This window comes from Melopsittacus undulatus, chromosome 6, assembly GCF_012275295.1.
Source record: "Melopsittacus undulatus isolate bMelUnd1 chromosome 6, bMelUnd1.mat.Z, whole genome shotgun sequence".
Classification (NCBI taxonomy): domain Eukaryota; kingdom Metazoa; phylum Chordata; class Aves; order Psittaciformes; family Psittaculidae; genus Melopsittacus; species Melopsittacus undulatus.
Genome location: NC_047532.1, coordinates 41,139,732 through 41,158,706, shown reverse-complemented (window position 1 = coordinate 41,158,706; position 18,975 = coordinate 41,139,732). Strand labels below are relative to the sequence as shown.

Sequence of the window (18,975 nt, the reverse complement as noted above, 5' to 3'; positions counted from 1 at the left end):
GTCTCTTTTCTATGGTCTAAGTAAAAGGTTTTGCATCCTCACCAACATGGAAATTGTTGGTTCAAGAAGAACACATGGGTAGTAGCAGAACTATTGTCTGTCTGGAAGAATATAGACTTAGGCAAACTTTGCAATGGGAGCAAGGAAAGGGCTATATAAAGGCCAAGTCAACAGAATAATTCTTGTGGCCTCAGTATAGGTGATAGTAGGAACAAAGCCTTTCTGAAGAAAGGAAAGAGCTTTGCAACTGCAAAGGCAGAAAATAACCTCCTCCCCAAAAAATAAAAAAACCCAACAAAACAAACCAAAGCCAAACCCTAACAAAACAAACAAGGAAAGGTGAGGTTTTCTCTTACTATAGAATCACTGCCCTATAGATAGCTATAGAGCAGTAGAGCTATAGCTGTTTAGTGTGAATGGCTCAGTCAAAACCAAGCATCACAGGCAGCAGAACCCTGATGAACACCCAGCCTTATAAAACTGCCTTATTATTTTCCAGTGAATGATAAAGGGCTTAGATAGGACATTGATTATGCCTTTACCAGGAGCAAGATACCAAAACAAGAGGTGTATCTAGTTTTGGGTGCTTTACTGTAGTATTTCCAGTGTTGGAGGTGATTCAGAACTCTACATAACCAATCAACATTGTTTTATGGTATTCGGAGAGTTTAAAATATGAAAAGTGGTTTTTAAAATTGGAGGGAGGTGATTATTTTTTCTGTTTCATACTCAAAGGATAAATTAACATTCTGATAACTATTTCATGGAGGATTCACAATTACATAAGGTCTTAGAATGCTGTTTTATAAAGCAGCTGGTAGCATGGATATGAGTCAGTTTCAAATACCATCGCCTTGGTATTTGAAGCTGCTGGTTCTTGGGTTTGTGTGCTTGATTAGAACGGCTGCCTGACTTGGACAGGTAGGAATTCTGCCTAACTTGGCTATTTATAGGAGGTTTTAAGAGATTTTTCAGCTGGGGAATTGAGCAGAGAATTATCTGTTTAGGTTTGTATGAATATGTACCTCACATCATCATTGTATGCAGCAATCACGAGGTCAGAAACACAGGTTGTGGAAGGACAAGATGTTTCTTCCTTTTCAGGACTTTCCTAGTTTTGTTAGTTATAGTACAGAACCATTCTGTTATGTTTGCTGTATCTTTTTATTTATGTTGTCTTTAACCTTGGCCCTATTAAAAAAAAAGAAAAGGAAGTCCCTGTTCCTATGAGCCTACACATTTAATGTGGCTACAGACAAAGTGAGGCACTTCTACAACATCTCATAAAAAACATTCTCTTCTTCATTAACTGCATCACTATTACAGACTAATACAGCAATAGACATCAAGTGATACACTTCTAATGGTGCCACACATATTAAAATATATCATCTGCATCCTGTTGTGATTTTAGTGGCATAGTAGAAAAAATGAATGCAGTGGTGTCACAGGCACCAGAAAGTCATCAAGCAATGCAGTTCTGCCAGCTCTCTTACGTACTTGTGTGCTGGCTACACCCCTTTGCAGCTGGAGTAAGCATTAGAAGTCAAAAAAGAACATGTAGCTGCTGAGAATCAGTAAGGCCTCGTTGTTTACATATAAACATAATTCCTGAAAACGTATTAAAATCTGAAAATATGGGTCTGTCTTCTGATTCTATGTTGTTTTCAATTTTTACCTTTTTTTTCATTTCTCTCTGTAAAGTGTTTGTAGGAGAGGAAACAATTACCAGCAGCATTTCCGTCATTACAAATAGAATTTATTATATCTGTTTAGATAAATCACTTTCCTTCCTATTTCACTCTGTGGCTGTATGTGGTCCAGGCATTTTGGCACGCACACCCCCCAGTGCAGGAAGCTATGAACTTCTTCTGTTTGTCATTTTGGGAAGGAAACCCCAGCATGTGCAAAGGACCTGTTGTTTTGTTTGGGTTTTTTTAATTGTAGAAGTAGTACCAGCATGCAAAGCTTGCATCCCAACTTTCTCTGCTTTTGGCTTTGTTCATGTTTGAGCCATTTTCAAAAGTAGTCACATTCTTCAGAACCAGATTTCAGTCTTTCTTCCCTAGCATATGGAATTTCAAGTCAAGCTTCTCTGCTGTTACTTTAGAAAAACAAGTTCAGTTTCTTTATCCTTGGTCTTAAAAGACCACCTGTGCTTCAAGTGTGCTGCCTTTCCCTTTGGAGGGATAGTAGGTATCCTCTTTCAGCTTTGCAGCGACATCTCGTGGACTATTTGACCTGGGAACCTATCAGAGGCGCTCTTCTAGGGTGAAGTTCTCATGTCGGTTAAGTCAAAAGTTTCGACCAGTGAGGAGGTAGGATGCCATTTGAAAACCAGTTCATTAACTGTGTTTAATTAGGTAAGTGGCATTGTCAACATGATCATCAATTGTACAAAAAAAACAAGTTAGAAATCGTTTCAGAGCTAAACAGAAATCTGTCCCTATTTATTATATTTTTTCTTTACATTTTAACAAACAATTGTACGATATAAAAATGTATTATTTTCCCCTCATGGTATATGGATGATCTAAATTTAAAAACCCCACAACAGTTAAATCTACTGTAAAAACATTTTTTTTTTCTGGTACTATTAATCCAAGATATTCTGTATTAAAATCACGCATTTCAAACAGAATATGAGTTTTTACAGTGACACTTGTGTTTCATCCAAAATCTGAAAAGTAAATATTTACATTACCAAATTCAACATAAAACTCTCCAAGCTGCCTCACTAAGTTTTAAAGCCATGAAAAGATGTAGAAAAGTTAATGAAGAGAACTGAGGTTAGTACTTGCTGAACTTAATTGAGACAAAGTGAACAGCAAACTAATTGATAGCCCAGGATTAATGTTGCTGTTTTACTTCTTTTAGACAATCTTACGGTTTTATATTGAAGCCTTACAGCTTCAGGTTATAATTTTGCTGGTTTTGAAGACTGATGCGTATTCAGTAAATAGTTCTTTCTATGACAAATACCCACAGATGATGCATAAAACATAATCCAAATTCTTGGGAAAACTCTCATATTTCACCAGATCACAGATATAAAAGTCAGCACTTCACTTGGGAAGGGATTACTTCAGTGTCTGTCTGCAACTTCAGAATATTTTGCTACACAGAATCCCACATTTTTGCACTGGGCCTTCCTGGATTTCATCAGTTAACCCTTAAAATGTACACCCCAGTAACAGTATGTGGAGATAGATGTACAGAGTCCAAAACTGTCATAACTGGTGTCAGTGGCAGTTTTCAGTGAAAGCAGAATTATGCTCTACTCTTTTTACAGACTGTTAGTTCAGAAAAGGAGTGCAACAGATGTTTGCCCTTCCTCTGAAGGCTGCAAGGTTTGGACAGTATACTAAGATGAGCATCTTAAGTTGCTGTTGTGAGGATCTAATCACATATTATCTAGTGCTCAAATATATCAAAGACATAAAATCATTTAGCTCAGGCCAAAGTAAAAGAACACGTGTTCACAGTCTAAAATACGAGAGTACTCTACCTCCTTGTATGCTTGCACACTCCCTGTCTAAACAGCAGAGTACCTCTTGGTTTTTAAGTGCTTGAGGCCACACAAACTAAACTAAGGGGAGAGAATCTAAAGTAGCAATATACAGCAGAAGCACAGCCTATCATCAGCCCTCAATTTACAGAACTTAATTTTATCAGAAATATTTGTGTATCCTTTGGATTATTGAAATGTTCTTGCAAAGAGAAGAGTGGAAGTATAATGACTTCCAAAGCCTAAGTGGAAGACCACTGTATGACCAAACCCCTAAAGAGGGAACCAAGATAATTCACGCAGGAATCGCGATAAAATCCTGGGGATTTATCCCTAGCTAAAAACTCTATTTTGTGTTCTTGTTTGCTATGAGGTAACGAATCACCAGGCAGAAGTGAGGAGAAACCATATTTTTGCAGAGAGGAGGGAGCTTTCCGGGTAAAATTGATGGCCTCTTCGGAGACAGGAAGCTCGGTGGAAGATTCAAACCGGCCAACAGTGGCCATTTTCAGTCACTTGCTGAGGGGAGTAGCTTGAGAGAGGACGCCTGTAACACCAGAGCGGAGCCGGGGGAGATCAGCGTCCAGGAGCCTCACCACAGAGAGACAAGAGCCACTGAGAAGGGAGCCTCAAGTCCTCGACAGGACTTGCCCAAGAGCTCAGCTACCACGAGGAGGTGACTCACCAGGGGCGGAGACAGGAGGAGTGGCACCAACTGTGAGTGGTTAAAAATCTACCCAGGGAGCGCGGTGAACACAGTGGGCAAACAGAGCGGGTGAACAGAGCGGGTCAAGGCAGTTTGCGTCGCAGTTCATGTGGGCAGGCAAGCGGGATGGTGAGCACTCGTCGTACGACCAGGGTCCAGTCTGGGAGCTCTGCCCCGGCCGCCCCGGTGGTGGCCAGCGTAGGCACCCAGACAGAGCCGGTAAGTGGGGAGGCTGAGGTGCAGAGCTTGGAGTGTAGAGAGTGCCTGCACTGGTCTTGTGAGGGAAAGGTGCAGAATGGGCAGGGCTGTGCTTGCCGCTCCCTGATGGAGGTCCTCCTGCAGCAGGTGGCTGAGGTACAGGATGCTGTCAGTAAGCTGCAAGATGTCAGGGAAGCTGAGAGGAAGCAGGACTGCTTGCTCCAGGACCAAACAGCACAGGGGCCTCAAGATACCCCTCTAACTCATGGAGGAGAGAAGGAAGCTGTTGACCAGGGAAGCTGGGAATTAGTAACAAAAAAAAAAACAACAAAAGGAGGAAGAGAGCAATAAAAAGCAAGGGGCTTCCTCCTAAATCTGCTGTATCCACCCAGAACCGCTTTGCTGTCCTGCAGGGGGCTGATGAGGAAATGCACTTGCATCAGAAACAGTCAGCTGGTGCACTGGTACAGAAGATCTCTACTGGTGCCACCAGGAAAAAGCGGCTGGCTGTAGTAGTAGGGGACTCTGCCTTGAAAGGGACAGAAGTGCTCATCTGTCGTCCTGACCCGGTCACAAGGGAAGTGTGTTGCCTACCTGGGGCACGGATCAGGGATGTTGCGGAGAGGCTGCCTGCTCTAGTGAGTCCCATGGACTATTACCCACTTCTAGTGATACATGTGGGTGCTAGGGATATAGATAGTAGTAGCCTGAGGAGTATAAAGAAGGACTACAGAGCTCTGGGAGAGGTGGTCAGGGGTTCTGGAGCTCAGATAGTCTTTTCGACAATTCTCCAAGACACAGGGGAGGACCTTCCAAAGGCAAGGAGGATTGGACAGGTTAATAAATGGTTAAAAGGGTGGTGTCATAGTCAAGGGTTTGGGTGTCTTGGACATGGGGCCCACATTTGTAGGCCAGGCCTACTGGGGGCTGGTGGAGCTGCTCTGATAAAGAAAGGGAAGAGTGGTTTTGCTGGGAGGCTTGCCAGACTTGTCAAGGATGCTTTAAACTAGTTGTGTTGGGGGAGGGGAGCATCATTCCATCCCAACACACCCAGTCAGTTGCCAGCACCTATAATAAATACTCTGAGCAATGTAGTAATATTCTAGCCGCTCCAGCCACTGAGCCGGCTTCATTTAGAGCTCGGATCGGATGCCTCTATACAAATGCCCGTAGCATGGGGAATAAAGAAGAGGAATTAGAGATGAGGGCACATCTACGGGGCTATGATATAACAGGCATCACCAAAACATGGTGGGATGGCTCCTTTGACTGGAGTGTTGGAATGGAAGGTTACAGGCTTTTTAGAAAAGACAGGCCCGGTAGGAGGGGAGGGGGAGTTGCCCTTTATGTTAGGGATAGGCTGGAGAGTATGGAACTCTGTCTGGGAACAAGTGATCAGTTAACAGAGAGTTTGTGGGTCAGGGCTAAGGGGAAATCGGTGATGGGACACATTACTGTGGGGATATGTTACAGACCGCCTGATCAAGAGGAACCTGTGGATGAAGAACTCTACAGACAAATAGGAAAAGCCTCACACTCGCAGGCCCTTGTTCTCATGGGGGACTTCAACCGCCCTGACATCTGTTGGGGTGATGGTACGGCCCGACACAAGCAATCCAGGAGGTTTCTCAATTATGTGGAAGACAACTTCCTTCTGCAAGCAATAAAGGAGCCGACGAGGAGAGGTGCCCTGCTTGACCTTGTGCTCACCAACAGGGAAGGGCTCGTTGGAAATGTGACTCTCCAGAGAAGTCTTGGATGCAGTGATCATGAGATGGTCGAATTTGAGGTCCTCGAGACAGTGAGAAGAGCATGCAGTAAGCTCACTGCCCTGGACTTCAAGAGAGCAGACTTTGGGCTCTTCAGGAACCTGCTTAGCAAGGTTCCATGGGATATAGCCCTAGAGGGTAAGGGGGCCCAAGACTCTTGGTTAATATTCAAGGATCACCTGCTACAAGCTCAGGAGTGTTGCATCCCGACTAGAAGGAAGTGCAGCAGGAGGGCCAGGAGACCTCCTTGGATGGATAAGGAGCTGCTGAGGAAAATTCACAAGAAAAAAGAGGCTTATAAAAGGTGGAAACAAGGACAGGTGGCCTGGGATGAATACAGGGATGTTGTCAGGGTAGTTAGGGACCAAATTAGGAAAGCTAAGGCCCAATTGGAGCTAAACTTGGCAAGGGACGTTAAAGATAATAGGAAGGGATTTTGTAGGTATGTAGCAGCTAAAAAACAGACTAAGGCCAATGTCGGCCCCCTCCGGAAACTTTCAGGAGAACTGGCTACACAGGACTTGGAGAAGGCTGAGGTTCTGAATGGCTTCTTTGCCTCGGTCTTCACTGGCAAAGGCTCTGACCGCAGCACCCGAGTCTTGGAAGGCAGACACAGGGACTGTGAAAATGAAGATCTTGGGCCCACTGTACATGAGGATCTGGTTCGAGACCATCTTAAGAACCTGAATGTACACAAGTCCATGGGACCTGATGAAATCCATCCATGGGTCCTGAAGGAGCTGGCGACTGAAGTTGCAAAGCCACTGGCCATCATATTTGAAAAATCATGGCAGACAGGTGAAGTTCCCAATGGCTGGAAAAAGGGAAATATAACCCCCATTTTCAAGAAGGGGAAAATGGATGACCTGGGGAATTACAGACCAGTCAGTCTCACCTCTGTGCCTGGCAAAATCTGGGAGCAGATTCTCTTAAAAGGCATGCTAGGGCACATGAAAAACAACAAGGTGCTTGGTGACAGCCAGCATGGCTTCACTAGGGGGAAATCCTGCCTGACCAATTTGGTGGCCTTCTATGATGGGGCTACAAAAGTGATGGACAGGGGTGGAGCAGTTGACGTCATCTACCTGGACTTGTGCAAAGCGTTCGACACTGTCCCACATGACATCCTTGTCTCTAAATTGGAGTGTCATCAATTTGGTAGGTGGACCACTCGGTGGATAAAGAACTGGCTGGATGGTTGCACTCAAAGAGTTGTGGTCAATGGTTCAATGTCCAGCTGGAGACCAGTAACGAGTGGTGTCCCTCAGGGATTGGTGTTGGGACCGGTCTTGTTTAATATCTTTGTCGCTGACATGGACAATGGAATTGAGTGTGTCCTCAGCAAGTTTGCTGATGACACCAAGCTGTGTGGTTTGGTTGATATGCTGGAGGGAAGGAATGCCATTCAGAGGGACCTTGACACACTTGTGAGGTGGGCTGATGCCAACCTCATGAAGTTTAACCATGCCAAGTGCAAGGTCCTACACCTGGGTTGCAGCAATCCCAGGCACAGCTACAGGTTGGGCAAAAAAGAAATTCATGGTAGTCCTGCGGAGAAGGACTTGGGGGTGTTAGTCAATGAGAAAATGAACACGAGCCAGCTTCAGTGTGCACTCACAGCCCAGAAAGCCAACTGTATCCTGGGCTGCATCAAAAGGAGCGTGACCAGCAGGTTGAAGGAGGTGATCCTGCCCCTCTGCTCTCGTGAGACCTCACTTGGAGTATTGTGTGCAGTTCTGGTGTCCTCAACATAGAAAGGACATGATACTGTTAGAACAAGTCCAGAGGAGGGCCACGAGGATGATCAGGGGACTGGAGCACCTCCCATATGAAGACAGGCTGAGAAAGTTGGGCCTGTTCAGCCTGGAGAAGAGAAGGCTGCATGGAGACCTCATAGCAGCCTTCCAGTATCTGAAGGGGGCCTACAAGGATGCTGGGAGGGGACTCTTCATTAGGGACTGTAGTGATAGGACAAGGGGTAACAGGTTGAAACTTAAACAGCAGAGGTTTAGACTGGATAGAAGGAAGAAATTCTTTACTGTTAGGGTGGTGAGGCACTGGAATGGGTTGCCCAGGGAGGCAGTGAATGCTCCATCCCCGGCAGTGTTCAAGACCAGGTTGGATGAAGCCTTGGGTGATATGGTTTAGTGTGAGGTGTCCCTGCCCATGGCAGGGGGGTTGGATCTAGATGATCTTGAGGTCCTTTCCAACCCTAACTATTCTATGATTCTATGAAAATGAAGAGCACTGGAGTGTGCCACCAAGTGAAGAGTTTTCTGTGGCTTGCTGATGTGAGCTGAGGGGAAAGGTGAGCTGTGGCAGTGGTTGGTGGTGGAACTGGGTGACTTTGAGCCTGCTGCCTGCAGGAGCATTACTGTCACAGTTACTGGTCTTCATGGTGGAGTCTGCTGGTGCTTCTTTCTAAACTCATCTCAGTGGTGCAATCACTCACAGCAAGTTGAAACCTCAGTTATAAGAATGCCTCAGAATAATTAAAATTTCTATTACACCTGGTATTTCCTTGTCCAGGGTTTAATTCATATTTCTTGTCTATACCCTTCCCAGGCACTTAGGCTTAGTTCTCTAATAGCAATGGAATTAATCCAGATTGCTGAGTCTGGGGTCTATTTCTCTATATTCTGCAGGTAATTCCATACTCTCCCAATGAATTCCATATAAATTTCCTGTACAAATTTTGTTTAACAGGAGCAGCAGCAAGCTATATATGGAAGCTGTAACTTTTCCTTGTAGTTTCTTAGCAGCCTGCGGGAACACATTGTAAGACAGCACACTCTGAATCTCTGATGGATTTCAGTGATAACACTGGACTTCAATGAAAAATGAAAAGTACCTGTTAACTGTACTGGTTTCTTTCCAACGCGTTGCACTTGAAAGTAATTGCACCAATATGTAGTTGCATTTTTGTGATGCCTTTAAGATACCACACTTCCTCATGCTGCATTTGCAGTTTATTTTATTCAGCTCCAGTCACACAGAGGTTTCACACTGTAGCTATCTTCTCAAATGCTTTGTAACTAGAGGTTCCTGTACTATTAAAAACATGTTATGTCATGCACTTAGCTCAGGTTTTCTGGAAAGTGATCATCTGGAAGTCAGCCTGAGATCCAGCTGTGTTGCACGGATTTTCCCTGCTTTCTGAAATGATCTGTTCCACTGCTTGTGAAGTTTCTGGGTCCTGAGAGCCTGGACTATCCAGCGCATCTCCAGTGCTGTTACAGTGAAGAGGGGAGGTTATATCAGGAGGCTGATCTGAGGGTTTGCCTGAAGCAGGTGGCAATGGCACTGGCAGAGGAAGATTCATCATGTATAACACATTGCCCAAACGTTGAGACACCTTTAGAGATAAAAGACCAATTGCAGCAATTGTTTCTTGAGACAGCATTAAAAACATTAAACATCAAGGCTGACTCATGTAGCAATGCTAGGGACATCCAGGAGATTCCCTCTCAAACCAATCTCAAATGATTATTAGTTGTTAGCAAAAGTGGAAAAAAAAATCTTCCGTTTTCCCTCTTTTGTGTTTTTTCAGGCCCAGGTTCTTGTGGAAGGATAATCTTGGCAATACTCAGCTTGGAAATGGCCCAGTGTGCTGGGCCTGGCAGCCGGCTTCTCGTGCTCCCTATGTGCTGTAGCACCTGTGGGACAGAGGGGAGGCAAACCGCCAGCCAGTAGTGGGGAAGGTGGGTTTAGTGACACGAATGAGAGTGAGCAAAGAGTTAAAGAAAAGAACCAGGCAACAAGAGAAACACACTGAGAGTTGATGATGAAATTAAAGAGCTGAAGACTTTAAACACAGAGGGACAGCCTGTCCCTGAAACATGTACGATTATATTCCCAGAAGGGCTGTAGAAACCTCTACTTGGTATATTTTAAAAGTCAGGTTGGAACAGAAGCATGTGTGTGTCAGAGCACTTCTTACCAACTGGGAAGGGGAAAATGTAGTGAAACTGAATTAATTCATCAAAAACATCTTTTCCATTTCAAACCTCAGCCTAGTGTCCACTGGTGGTGTATCCTGACTCTACTTGAAGTGTCTCTCAAACTGACAGTCCTAACCTCCCCTGATCCTGCATGCTGTTGTAACACACAGAGAAGCAAAAGCACTGTGCTGGAGTGATTTTGCTTCTAACATGATGGTTACCTTGTCAGTGAGAAAAAAAAAGTGTTTTAGTTTGGAAGAGTTTCCTCCTGCTGGCTTCTGACTCTGTCACATCTCTGTGACCTGCCACCCTGGAACACATTTAATGATCATACCTGAGAGCGTATTTTTAATGCTGGTCCAAGTTTTAATCCCATTGTATCCAGGAGATGTTCCTCTGTTAGCAGTGGGAGGGTTTCTCCATCAATAGCGTGGTCTTTAAATATCTTATGAAATGATAAAACACATCATGGTGTGCTAAAGCAGACTTCACAGGTTAGTTTTTATGCTTATTCCTGAGGCACAGGCAATAAAAGGAGGAAATAATAATTTTACTGTTTTGTCTTTGTGTTTATCTCCTAGCTGCAGCATGAGGTCTTTTTCAGGCAAGTGGATATCAGCACATTTGCCTGTAGTTTATCTACTTGTTCTTGGCAAGTGAGAGTTTTGTAATGTTTCAGTGTTACTTAGTTCTTTTTGTTTGTTGTTTTTTGTGGGTTCTTATGTAAGCAGCCTATTACTGATGAAAGAATAGTGTTGACCCTATTGAGGCTTTACAGCATGCAAGATTTCAGCCTCTGTGCTTGCATTTCTAATGATATTTCATTTTTCAAATGGAATGATGCCTATAAGAATGCAGGGGTGGTAGGTGGGTTATACCAATATCTAAGAATGCAAAATTGCCTTAATCTGCCTAAAAATTGTGCAGGGCATGTGGAGTGAAAAAAATAACATACTTTCCTTATACTACTGGTTTGCTGCTGGTCCTTCTGGTATATGTCATGACCAATGACTCCCAAGTGCAGCAGAAGTGCATGTAACCTCAGATCATGGACTGGTTTTCCTTTTAAGAAGTAGCTTCATATTCTGAAGCACAGTGAAAACTATTAATGTTTGTAAATCTATGAGAACTAGTTAACCTCTAGCATTTATATTTGTTTGATGACCTTTAAATCTAGATGCTCCTAAAGACCTGAAAATGAGATGAATGTTTATAATCACCTGGGCATAATCTGAACAGCCAGGGAGGCTAATGATGAAGTTGCAAACATCATCAACAGTCCACTTGCGAATGTCTTCAGTTGAAGAAATGTCTTCTCCATTCAGGATCAGGCCATGTGCTCCTTTGAGGAGGGAACAAAAATGTTATGTTTCTGGAAATTTGCTGGCAAATCAATAGGAAACAATTGTTAATATGAGAATTTTTACACTTCTCCCGAACTGCAGTGTGTAGTCACAGATAGATACAGTTTAGTTTAGAGTTTAGTGTTGGGCTTGGCAGTATTAGGTTTATGGTTAGACTCAATGATCTTAAAGGTCTTTTCCAACTTAAATGATTCTATGATTCTATAATTTTCAGTGATACAGTATGTCTTTGGTAGATCATCCTGGACAAACTGAAACTAAGATAAACTCAGGATGACATCCTGCAGCTATATAGTGTGTGGCATAGAGCACTGAAACAGTTAGGAGGCTGCTTTGTGACTTTTGTTGTGCAACTTTATTGTCCTGGAAAGAAAAGCACTGCCATCTAGAATGCTGAAACCTCCACTGTGCCAGCAAACAGCAAAGTCTGCAGGTTAGGAAAACCACCTTTGCTGACTCAGATTTACCAAGTTATTCCTTTTTGTTGCATATGAACTCTACATTCAGTTGCCATGACTCTATCATACAAAATCTTTGCTTAAAACAGAGGGAGGAAATAAGAGAGCAAATTAATAAAAATAAATTACATCAGCATGCCACCCTAACTGTACTCTGCAGACTTGACAAACCTGAGGGTAGCAGTGCATTGCTTGGTACTGGAAATCCATATGGTAATGCTGAGAATGGGATTGCAGAAGGGTACATGAATTTGTCATCAAAAGCAGCACAGGAGCTATTAGATTCTTTCTCATTTGTATTGTTGCAGCTGTTGGTTTCAGTAGAAATTTCATGAGTAGCAGAGTTTTTTCTCAAGCTTTGATCAAACTCTTTACAGTTTTTGGCAACTGCAGATGGCTCAGTCTGGTTTTTGTTTTGTTCATGTTTGTTTGGTGTCTCCACCTCTGCTTCTTTCTTGTCTTCTTTCTCATCCTCCACTGCAGCTGCAGCAGGGTCTGTAGTTTTGTCATCAGCTTGATTCTTTGTGCCATTGGCACTACACTCTGCAGTTTTGTGATTTCCAGCTCTTCTTCCTGGTCGACGTCCCCTCTCCCTTTGTAAAGTGGTGACTGGAGGGTATGGGCTGGTTGCCATTAGCATAGTGTTGCCATGAATTTCATCAAGGGTGGTGCGATGAACATATAAGTCACTGGGGAGATGGCCTTCTGGCAGTCTATGCCTGCCACGAAAAGCAATGGGACTAGCTGGCATCCCATGGTAAAGGAAAGGTGATTCCAGGCCCAGTAGACCTTTCCGATGAGCTTTCTCCATTTCTTTTTGCTGAAAAATAGCACTCATCTCCATTTCCATTCTAAGAGACACACAGAGCACAAGCAGTTAGGGCAGCTCAGTTCCTTCATCACCTCTGTTTACAGTAACAGATTAAAACTCAGATAATTGAATAGGCAAGAGTACTGCTTGTCTTCTCTCTCTCCCCTATATCGCTATGTGTGAGAGAACACAAACTGCAGATGGAATGCAAACCTGACTATATTTATTGTGCTGCCAGATACATAGGGTAAACTAAAAAGTAAGAGAAAATACATCTTCCATGTGATGCCTTTAGGTAATAGTTCAGACAAAAAAAAGTAGTTTGTATATTGGCAATCCAGGCATTATTACAGTGATTATGCTCATCTGGGATTTGTAAAATTGTCTCCAGGGTCATAAGACTAAAGAAAATAGTTATTTACATTACCAGTCAAAATTGTACTGAAAACTGCAAAACAGCAGTGATACTATGATAAAGAACTAGAATTACATTATCCGTGGAACCTGTGCATGCATTCAGAGTAAGCTAATGTAAGTCTCTTCAAATAACTCTCGACAGTGCATGGCACCTGAGCATGGCTCTGAGAGCGTGAAAGAGTGAGGTCCTGGTGGTAAGTGTTCAACTGCTTTCCTTTCTAGGGGATAAAGCCCATTCTCCATGGCCTGTGACAGCTTCCTGCCCCTGGCATTGTGGTTAGGAGGGCTTACCAGTGGGACAGGGAGAGTACAAGGAGTAGTATGTGCCTCTGTTGTACCAACCTTTGCTGTCATCAGCTTTCTCAGGAGCCAACCTAGTGAGCAAACAGAAAGCTGTAGCTCCTACTGTAGCTCTTAACTGCAATGAGGGTAATAGGTCAGAGAGAGTCTGACCTTTAGGAGACTTCTCATTAATGTAAAATTGTCAGGAAAATAGTTGGGTCAAAAGATATCTATTCAGACTGTTGTGACAAAAAGGAGTTAGTTGATCACTCCATAACACTTGGGTTTTTTTTCTCTGCCCTCTTTTCATCTTTGCAACAACCTCCATATTATTGTTTTTCTGCTTTCAGAGATGCAGTGGAAGTGTTTTGTTTATGTACCATGTCCTTGTACATCTTGCTCAATTGTTGTTACTTACACACAGCTCTTGAGCTGGAGATAAACAGCAAAAAGCCTTACATTTGTGACTACTCCTTCAGATAAGATAGCCTGCTTCTCTGAGGACTGGCAGATGGGGGATCACTGGGCATTGGTATGAGGCAAAGTCCCTTGGAGAACAAGGATTTGGGACCAGGTGCTCAGAGGTACAGCTGCCACAAGCACAGCAGATTGTTTGCCAACACCTGATTTCTAGAAAGCGTTAAGAGGAGCAAGTGCAGCTCTAAAAGTAATGTGTACAATAGAAAACAGCATGAAGCTAATGCAGTTGCCAGGACAACAAAAGATTGGGGATAAGGGTTATCTTATGGATTTAGGCTAAGCTTTCTTCTGTTGGGGTCCTCTTAGGTTTGGTGGACTGAAGGAAGAGCCTGAAGAGGTAGGATTAGCTCTGATGTGGCTGAGGGTGCATATGATGACCGTACTTGCTGCTAGCTATTTTACTTGTGTTTCTGAGGGGTTTTGCCATATGACAAGAGCTGTATGAAATGCATCTTTGATGCAGATCTTGTGTTTGAAAGTAACTGAGCTTTGCTGACTAAAGATCTCAAAACACTTCTATCATAATTCTCTGGGAGATGCCTGCTGACAATTTATCTGTTCTTTGATCTTTGTGTTTCAGAGGCACTGCCACTCAGTCCTGTGCTGAAGCCTAGTGCAGGAGTGGTTGAGGTTAGAGTTTGGCTATGGAAATGGTGTGGCTGTGAGGGCAGCAGTGGTGGTTACTTAGCCAGTTACTGATTACCCCAAAACTGGTACACATAATTGGACTTTATAGTCACCCTGACATTCAGGCTTGTTAAACTAGGAAAGCTGTCCACCCTGGTAGGGTGGGGACATAGCTAATTGTGCCAAGGGCTCAGCTGCAAAGGCTTAAAATGTTGTGTGCTGTCACCCACAGCTGTGATGTTTTAATTTTTTGTGACTTTTTGTAACTTCAGATTGTTTGGATCCAGAGTTCAAGGACTAGGGCTGAAATTTGTAGCTTCTTTGTGTCTTTAATTAAGCTGGGGTGGGGGTAGGGGGCGGTGTTCCCTAGATAATTTTAAGGCTAAAAGCAGAATGGGGACAAGCAAAAGTTAAGTAGCTTCATATGTTAAGAGATAATCAAAGTTCCTCTGCTTCCCTGGGTGACTTGGAAAAAGTACCTCAATCACTGTAAATAAAAAAACACAAAAAGTCTGTGAAATAACAATTTCCACCGGCCTTTGCTGCCCTAATCCTGGCATGTACCTCAAAACAAAGTTTACTGTTGATTACCTGGCAATATTTTGCTTTTGAACCAGTTCCTGTCTCCTGGCCACAGCTTCCATGGATTCTGGTTGCAGAAAGCTATATCCTTAAAGGGACAGAGAGGAAAAAAAAAAGAAATATTTAAAATTCACTTGTTTCTTAAAGCAAATGCACAAATCCCAAAGCAATACCGAGACTCAAACAGTGTGTTTCACTAGGAAGCTGATATGACTTCAGGCTAAGTTCTGTTTGTGTTCATTGCTTTGGAATATGTGGTAAAACCATGTAGTCCAGCATCAGCTGTTTGCAGGATCAGACCTGTAGTTACTCGCCATTATCCATGAAGGAAAGAGGACAGCAGGGTTACTTTATTTGGTGCCTTATGTCTTTGAAGTACATATAGCTGCTCAGAAAATAATAAGCAACAGTTAAGCAAACCTGCTCTTCAAAACTGTTTTCAGTCTAGGTGCCATGTAATTTTACATTATTCTTCCTCTTGAGGGAATCTCTTATTTGAGATATCGGGGGGGGGGGGGGGGGGAGAGAAAGCTGAAGCCTGAATTTCTTGTTTATGGATCTATGTGGCATTGAGAGTTTAATCCCTTATCTCAAAGAAGGAACCTTAAGATATAAGGTTCACCTTTGTATAAAGTGATACATAAATTTATGCACAACATACATGCCACAGTTGTGTTGCCACACTGTGGTATCAGTCTTTCCCTTAGAGCTGTGCCCTGTAATTTTGAGCCTTTATTAAAAGGACTTGTAGTTGCCCTACATGAGTAAAATGCCGTGTTACATTATGATTAAAGAGTATGATCTTAAGTCAGGTAGTCTTAAAGCAGCCAATGCTCATTCATGACCAAGAGTTAAATGTAGCAAAAATAGTGTTGATTGGACTAATTTATTTAGTGACAGCCTTCTGTTTGAGTGTGAGAATGCTTGGAAAATACAAAAAGGAAAGGGGAGAACAAAAATGTGCAAATGAAATGAAAACAGTGCATTTAACAAAAGTTAAAATGGCTGTGTTTAGATTTAAACTGGCACAGTTTAGAATCTCTGGTAGGCAGACTGCTTCTTCTCACTGAGACTGTTTTTCCCAAAGAAAACAAACTGTTATTGACACTATCAACAAACCTCTGAAAAAACAGTAGGTGGAGTTTGCTTTCTCATTTACAGGCTATGGCTTTTCAGGGTGCAGACCATGCTTTGTTACCTGGGGGTGGGTAAACCCGGTTGGACAGTATATTTGGCATGTTTGCATGCTGTGGGACAGTGGGCCCGAGGTGGGATGCTATATGGATTTGTCTCGGGTCAGCTGATGCCATCATTTCAGCTGAAGGTAACAGATCTCTGAGAGGAAAAAAAACAAATACATTCAGATACACAATGAACATTGTTTAGTTAAGAATAATCTAGCATGTTTATATACTCATGTGCAGCACGGTTATTCTTTAACTGCAGTATTACAACAGGGAAATGTTGCAAAGTACCTGTCCACGAGCCGAGGCTCAAACTGCATTCTCGGCTGGCCTGCACCCATCAGCTGAGGGTTTACTGCCATCAGCTGGTTGCGCATGAGCATCTCTTGTCGCTGCCGCAGTTCTGGCAGAAATCACATACAGTTCTGTTGTCAATGTAGTGAATTAGAAAGTGATTCTGTGTGCAGTATAACTGTACTTGAAAAAATACGGGTGTTTCCTCAAGCATTTTAGTACGAGTTAGCAAATCACGCTTTTTTTAATAGCAGCAACTAAAAAACTATGTTTCCACTCCCATTGTAACCACTTTGTTTAACTAATATATATTTATACAGTCAGTAAAGTATATTTATGTATATAGTATACATACAGACTGTATAATGTATATTTATACAGTCAGTACAGTAAAAATAACAGGATGTGCACAGCCAAGTGTTCAAAAGGACAATTTACAATTAACAACAATTCATTAATGGTATGATACAGAGGAGAATAGCCATGAATGTTAATTTCTCTGCTGGAGAGTTTTCATTTCTAAAACAGTTTTAGAAAAAATTTATTAGGTGGAACCTGCCTTGTTCAGCAGCTCTAAAAAAAGGAGCCCACAGTGGTGAGCAAGAGCATCGTAACATCCAGCTATGGCTTTTGTTTCTGAGTTCCTGTGTGACCTTAACTCCTCTTGCAGATGCTTAGCATCATATGATCAAATTCTGAATGCCAAGAATCCCCCATGTTAGCTTTTAATTACCTTTAAGAGAAATGTTTCTCCAGTTACTCCTAAGATAAATTTGAAATGCCTTTTAAAGGCATTAAACCTGTTGCTGGCTGGTTTTTGTGCATTGTACAGATAGCAATCCTATAAACCAGTGTACAGCTAGGTTTCTTCCTGTTTACCTCCTGCTGCCATGCCACTTGCTAGCCGATATAAGTGCTTTTCTTCTAGTGTTCCTTGTTCTCCCAGGATAGATATTTTTCTCATGTGATCTCGTGGAGTCATTCTGCAAGGAGACAGTAGCAGCTTTTCTGTTGTAAGAAACTGAATCAGCAGGTCCAAAGACAAGAATAAAACATTAAAAAATGTAAGAAACAGAGCAGATTATGTAAGTTATTTCTCAGATAAGCAAGCAGTCCTTCTGCCAGTCACAGCTGTACCCTTTAATGCTTGTGGATTCTATGGATACCATATAGAAACTTTCTATTTTGGGGACAATGCAAATGTTGCCCTTATTATACTGAGTTGTTCAGTGTCCTTGAGTCTTACTATGCAAGAAAGTCAGGATGTTATGAAATACCAGCTGCTCAAAAGGACATGAGTAAGCCAGAGTCTTTTGCCTGCAGCTCCTGATGTATCCCAGCAGCCCTGAGAACAGTGGCAGATACTGCACTTAGGAAGGCAGGTATCTTTGGTTTTAATTTAGGAATTGTGATACTTGGTATCCCTATCTACTATAAACTAAATGAAACAACTGGAAAAAAATGGTAGAAATAAGTTGTCCTAAATGACATCAGCCCCTTAAGACTGGTAGGCTCAGATTAATTATCCATATATGTACAGGTAAATAAAGCCAGATGAAGAGTAGAAATCTAGACTAAAAACTAATACACTACAGATGCAGAACTGAATAGCTATGCTATAATTAAGGTGGATAGCATGGACATTTCTAAGTCTGTCCAGAGAGGAAGGTAACTAGATTACAAATGATCCTGATACCAGAGGAATTAATAACCACAGTATAACCACCCTACTTGGCATTTTGACCTACAGCAGGATTATTTCTGCAGACAGAGGAAATAAGTCCTATAACACTCAGCCTGGATGTTAAAAAGCTATCCTGTGCAGGATGTTTTGAGGGGTTGGCAGGGGGAGCAGGCTAGCTGTAAAGGCGACAGAGGCATCAGTGCATTGCATCTGTACATTGCTGTACATTAGATTTGCACAGCAAATGATTGGTTAATTTTTATTTTTGTTTCTTTCAAATTAAATTGAAATTAAGGGGTTGAATTTTCTCCCACATTAGATCTAATAAAATGGATTCTGTCTTCTGAAACAAGGAACATGTAATGCTTAAATGTTCTCATCTTGCAGGTAGGGAGTTACAGCTCATGAGTTCATCTGGCATATGGTATAGATATGTGAGGGACACCTTAGGAATGCTAAGAGAAGTACAGACACTACCAAAGCCACTGATAAATTCCCTGATAGCATCTACCTTCCATTTCAGCTGAGTGCTGACAACTACTGAATTCACGTTTAATAATCACTCCACAAAGATGTGATCTCTGAAGCACAAAAGGCTAAAATCACCCAGAGCTTTGGATAGTTTGGCTTTTTATGGCTTACTTGCCTAGTCTGTCTTTGGCATGTCAGG

At 42.5% G+C, this 18,975-nt stretch overlaps 1 protein-coding gene across 1 annotated transcript; it reads right to left on the bottom strand.

The window, feature by feature from the left end:
- Window positions 1–9,263: 9,263 nt before the first annotated feature.
- SAMD7 (sterile alpha motif domain containing 7) lies at window positions 9,264–17,603 on the bottom strand. The gene is made up of 8 exons (XM_031047114.1): window positions 17,501–17,603; window positions 16,619–16,730; window positions 16,342–16,478; window positions 15,153–15,231; window positions 12,116–12,795; window positions 11,343–11,464; window positions 10,457–10,567; window positions 9,264–9,536 (listed from the first exon to the last, which is right to left on the bottom strand). The coding sequence occupies exons 1-8, from the start codon at window positions 17,601–17,603 to the stop codon at window positions 9,264–9,266; spliced, it is 1,617 nt and encodes a 538-aa protein (XP_030902974.1).
- Between the last annotated feature and the right edge of the window lie 1,372 nt (window positions 17,604–18,975).

Bases quoted from the DNA above. Each gene is read 5' to 3' on its own strand.
- SAMD7 (XM_031047114.1), bottom strand. From the start codon at position 17,603: ATGACTCCACGAGATCACATGAGAAAAATATCTATCCTGGGAGAACAA. The intron at 15,232-16,341 runs GTAACAAAGCAT...TGTCCCTTTAAG, and splicing joins CCGGGTTTACCCACCCCCAG to GATATAGCTTTCTGCAACCA. The intron at 11,465-12,115 runs GTTTGTCAAGTC...CCCTCCTCAAAG, and splicing joins CAATGCACTGCTACCCTCAG to GAGCACATGGCCTGATCCTG.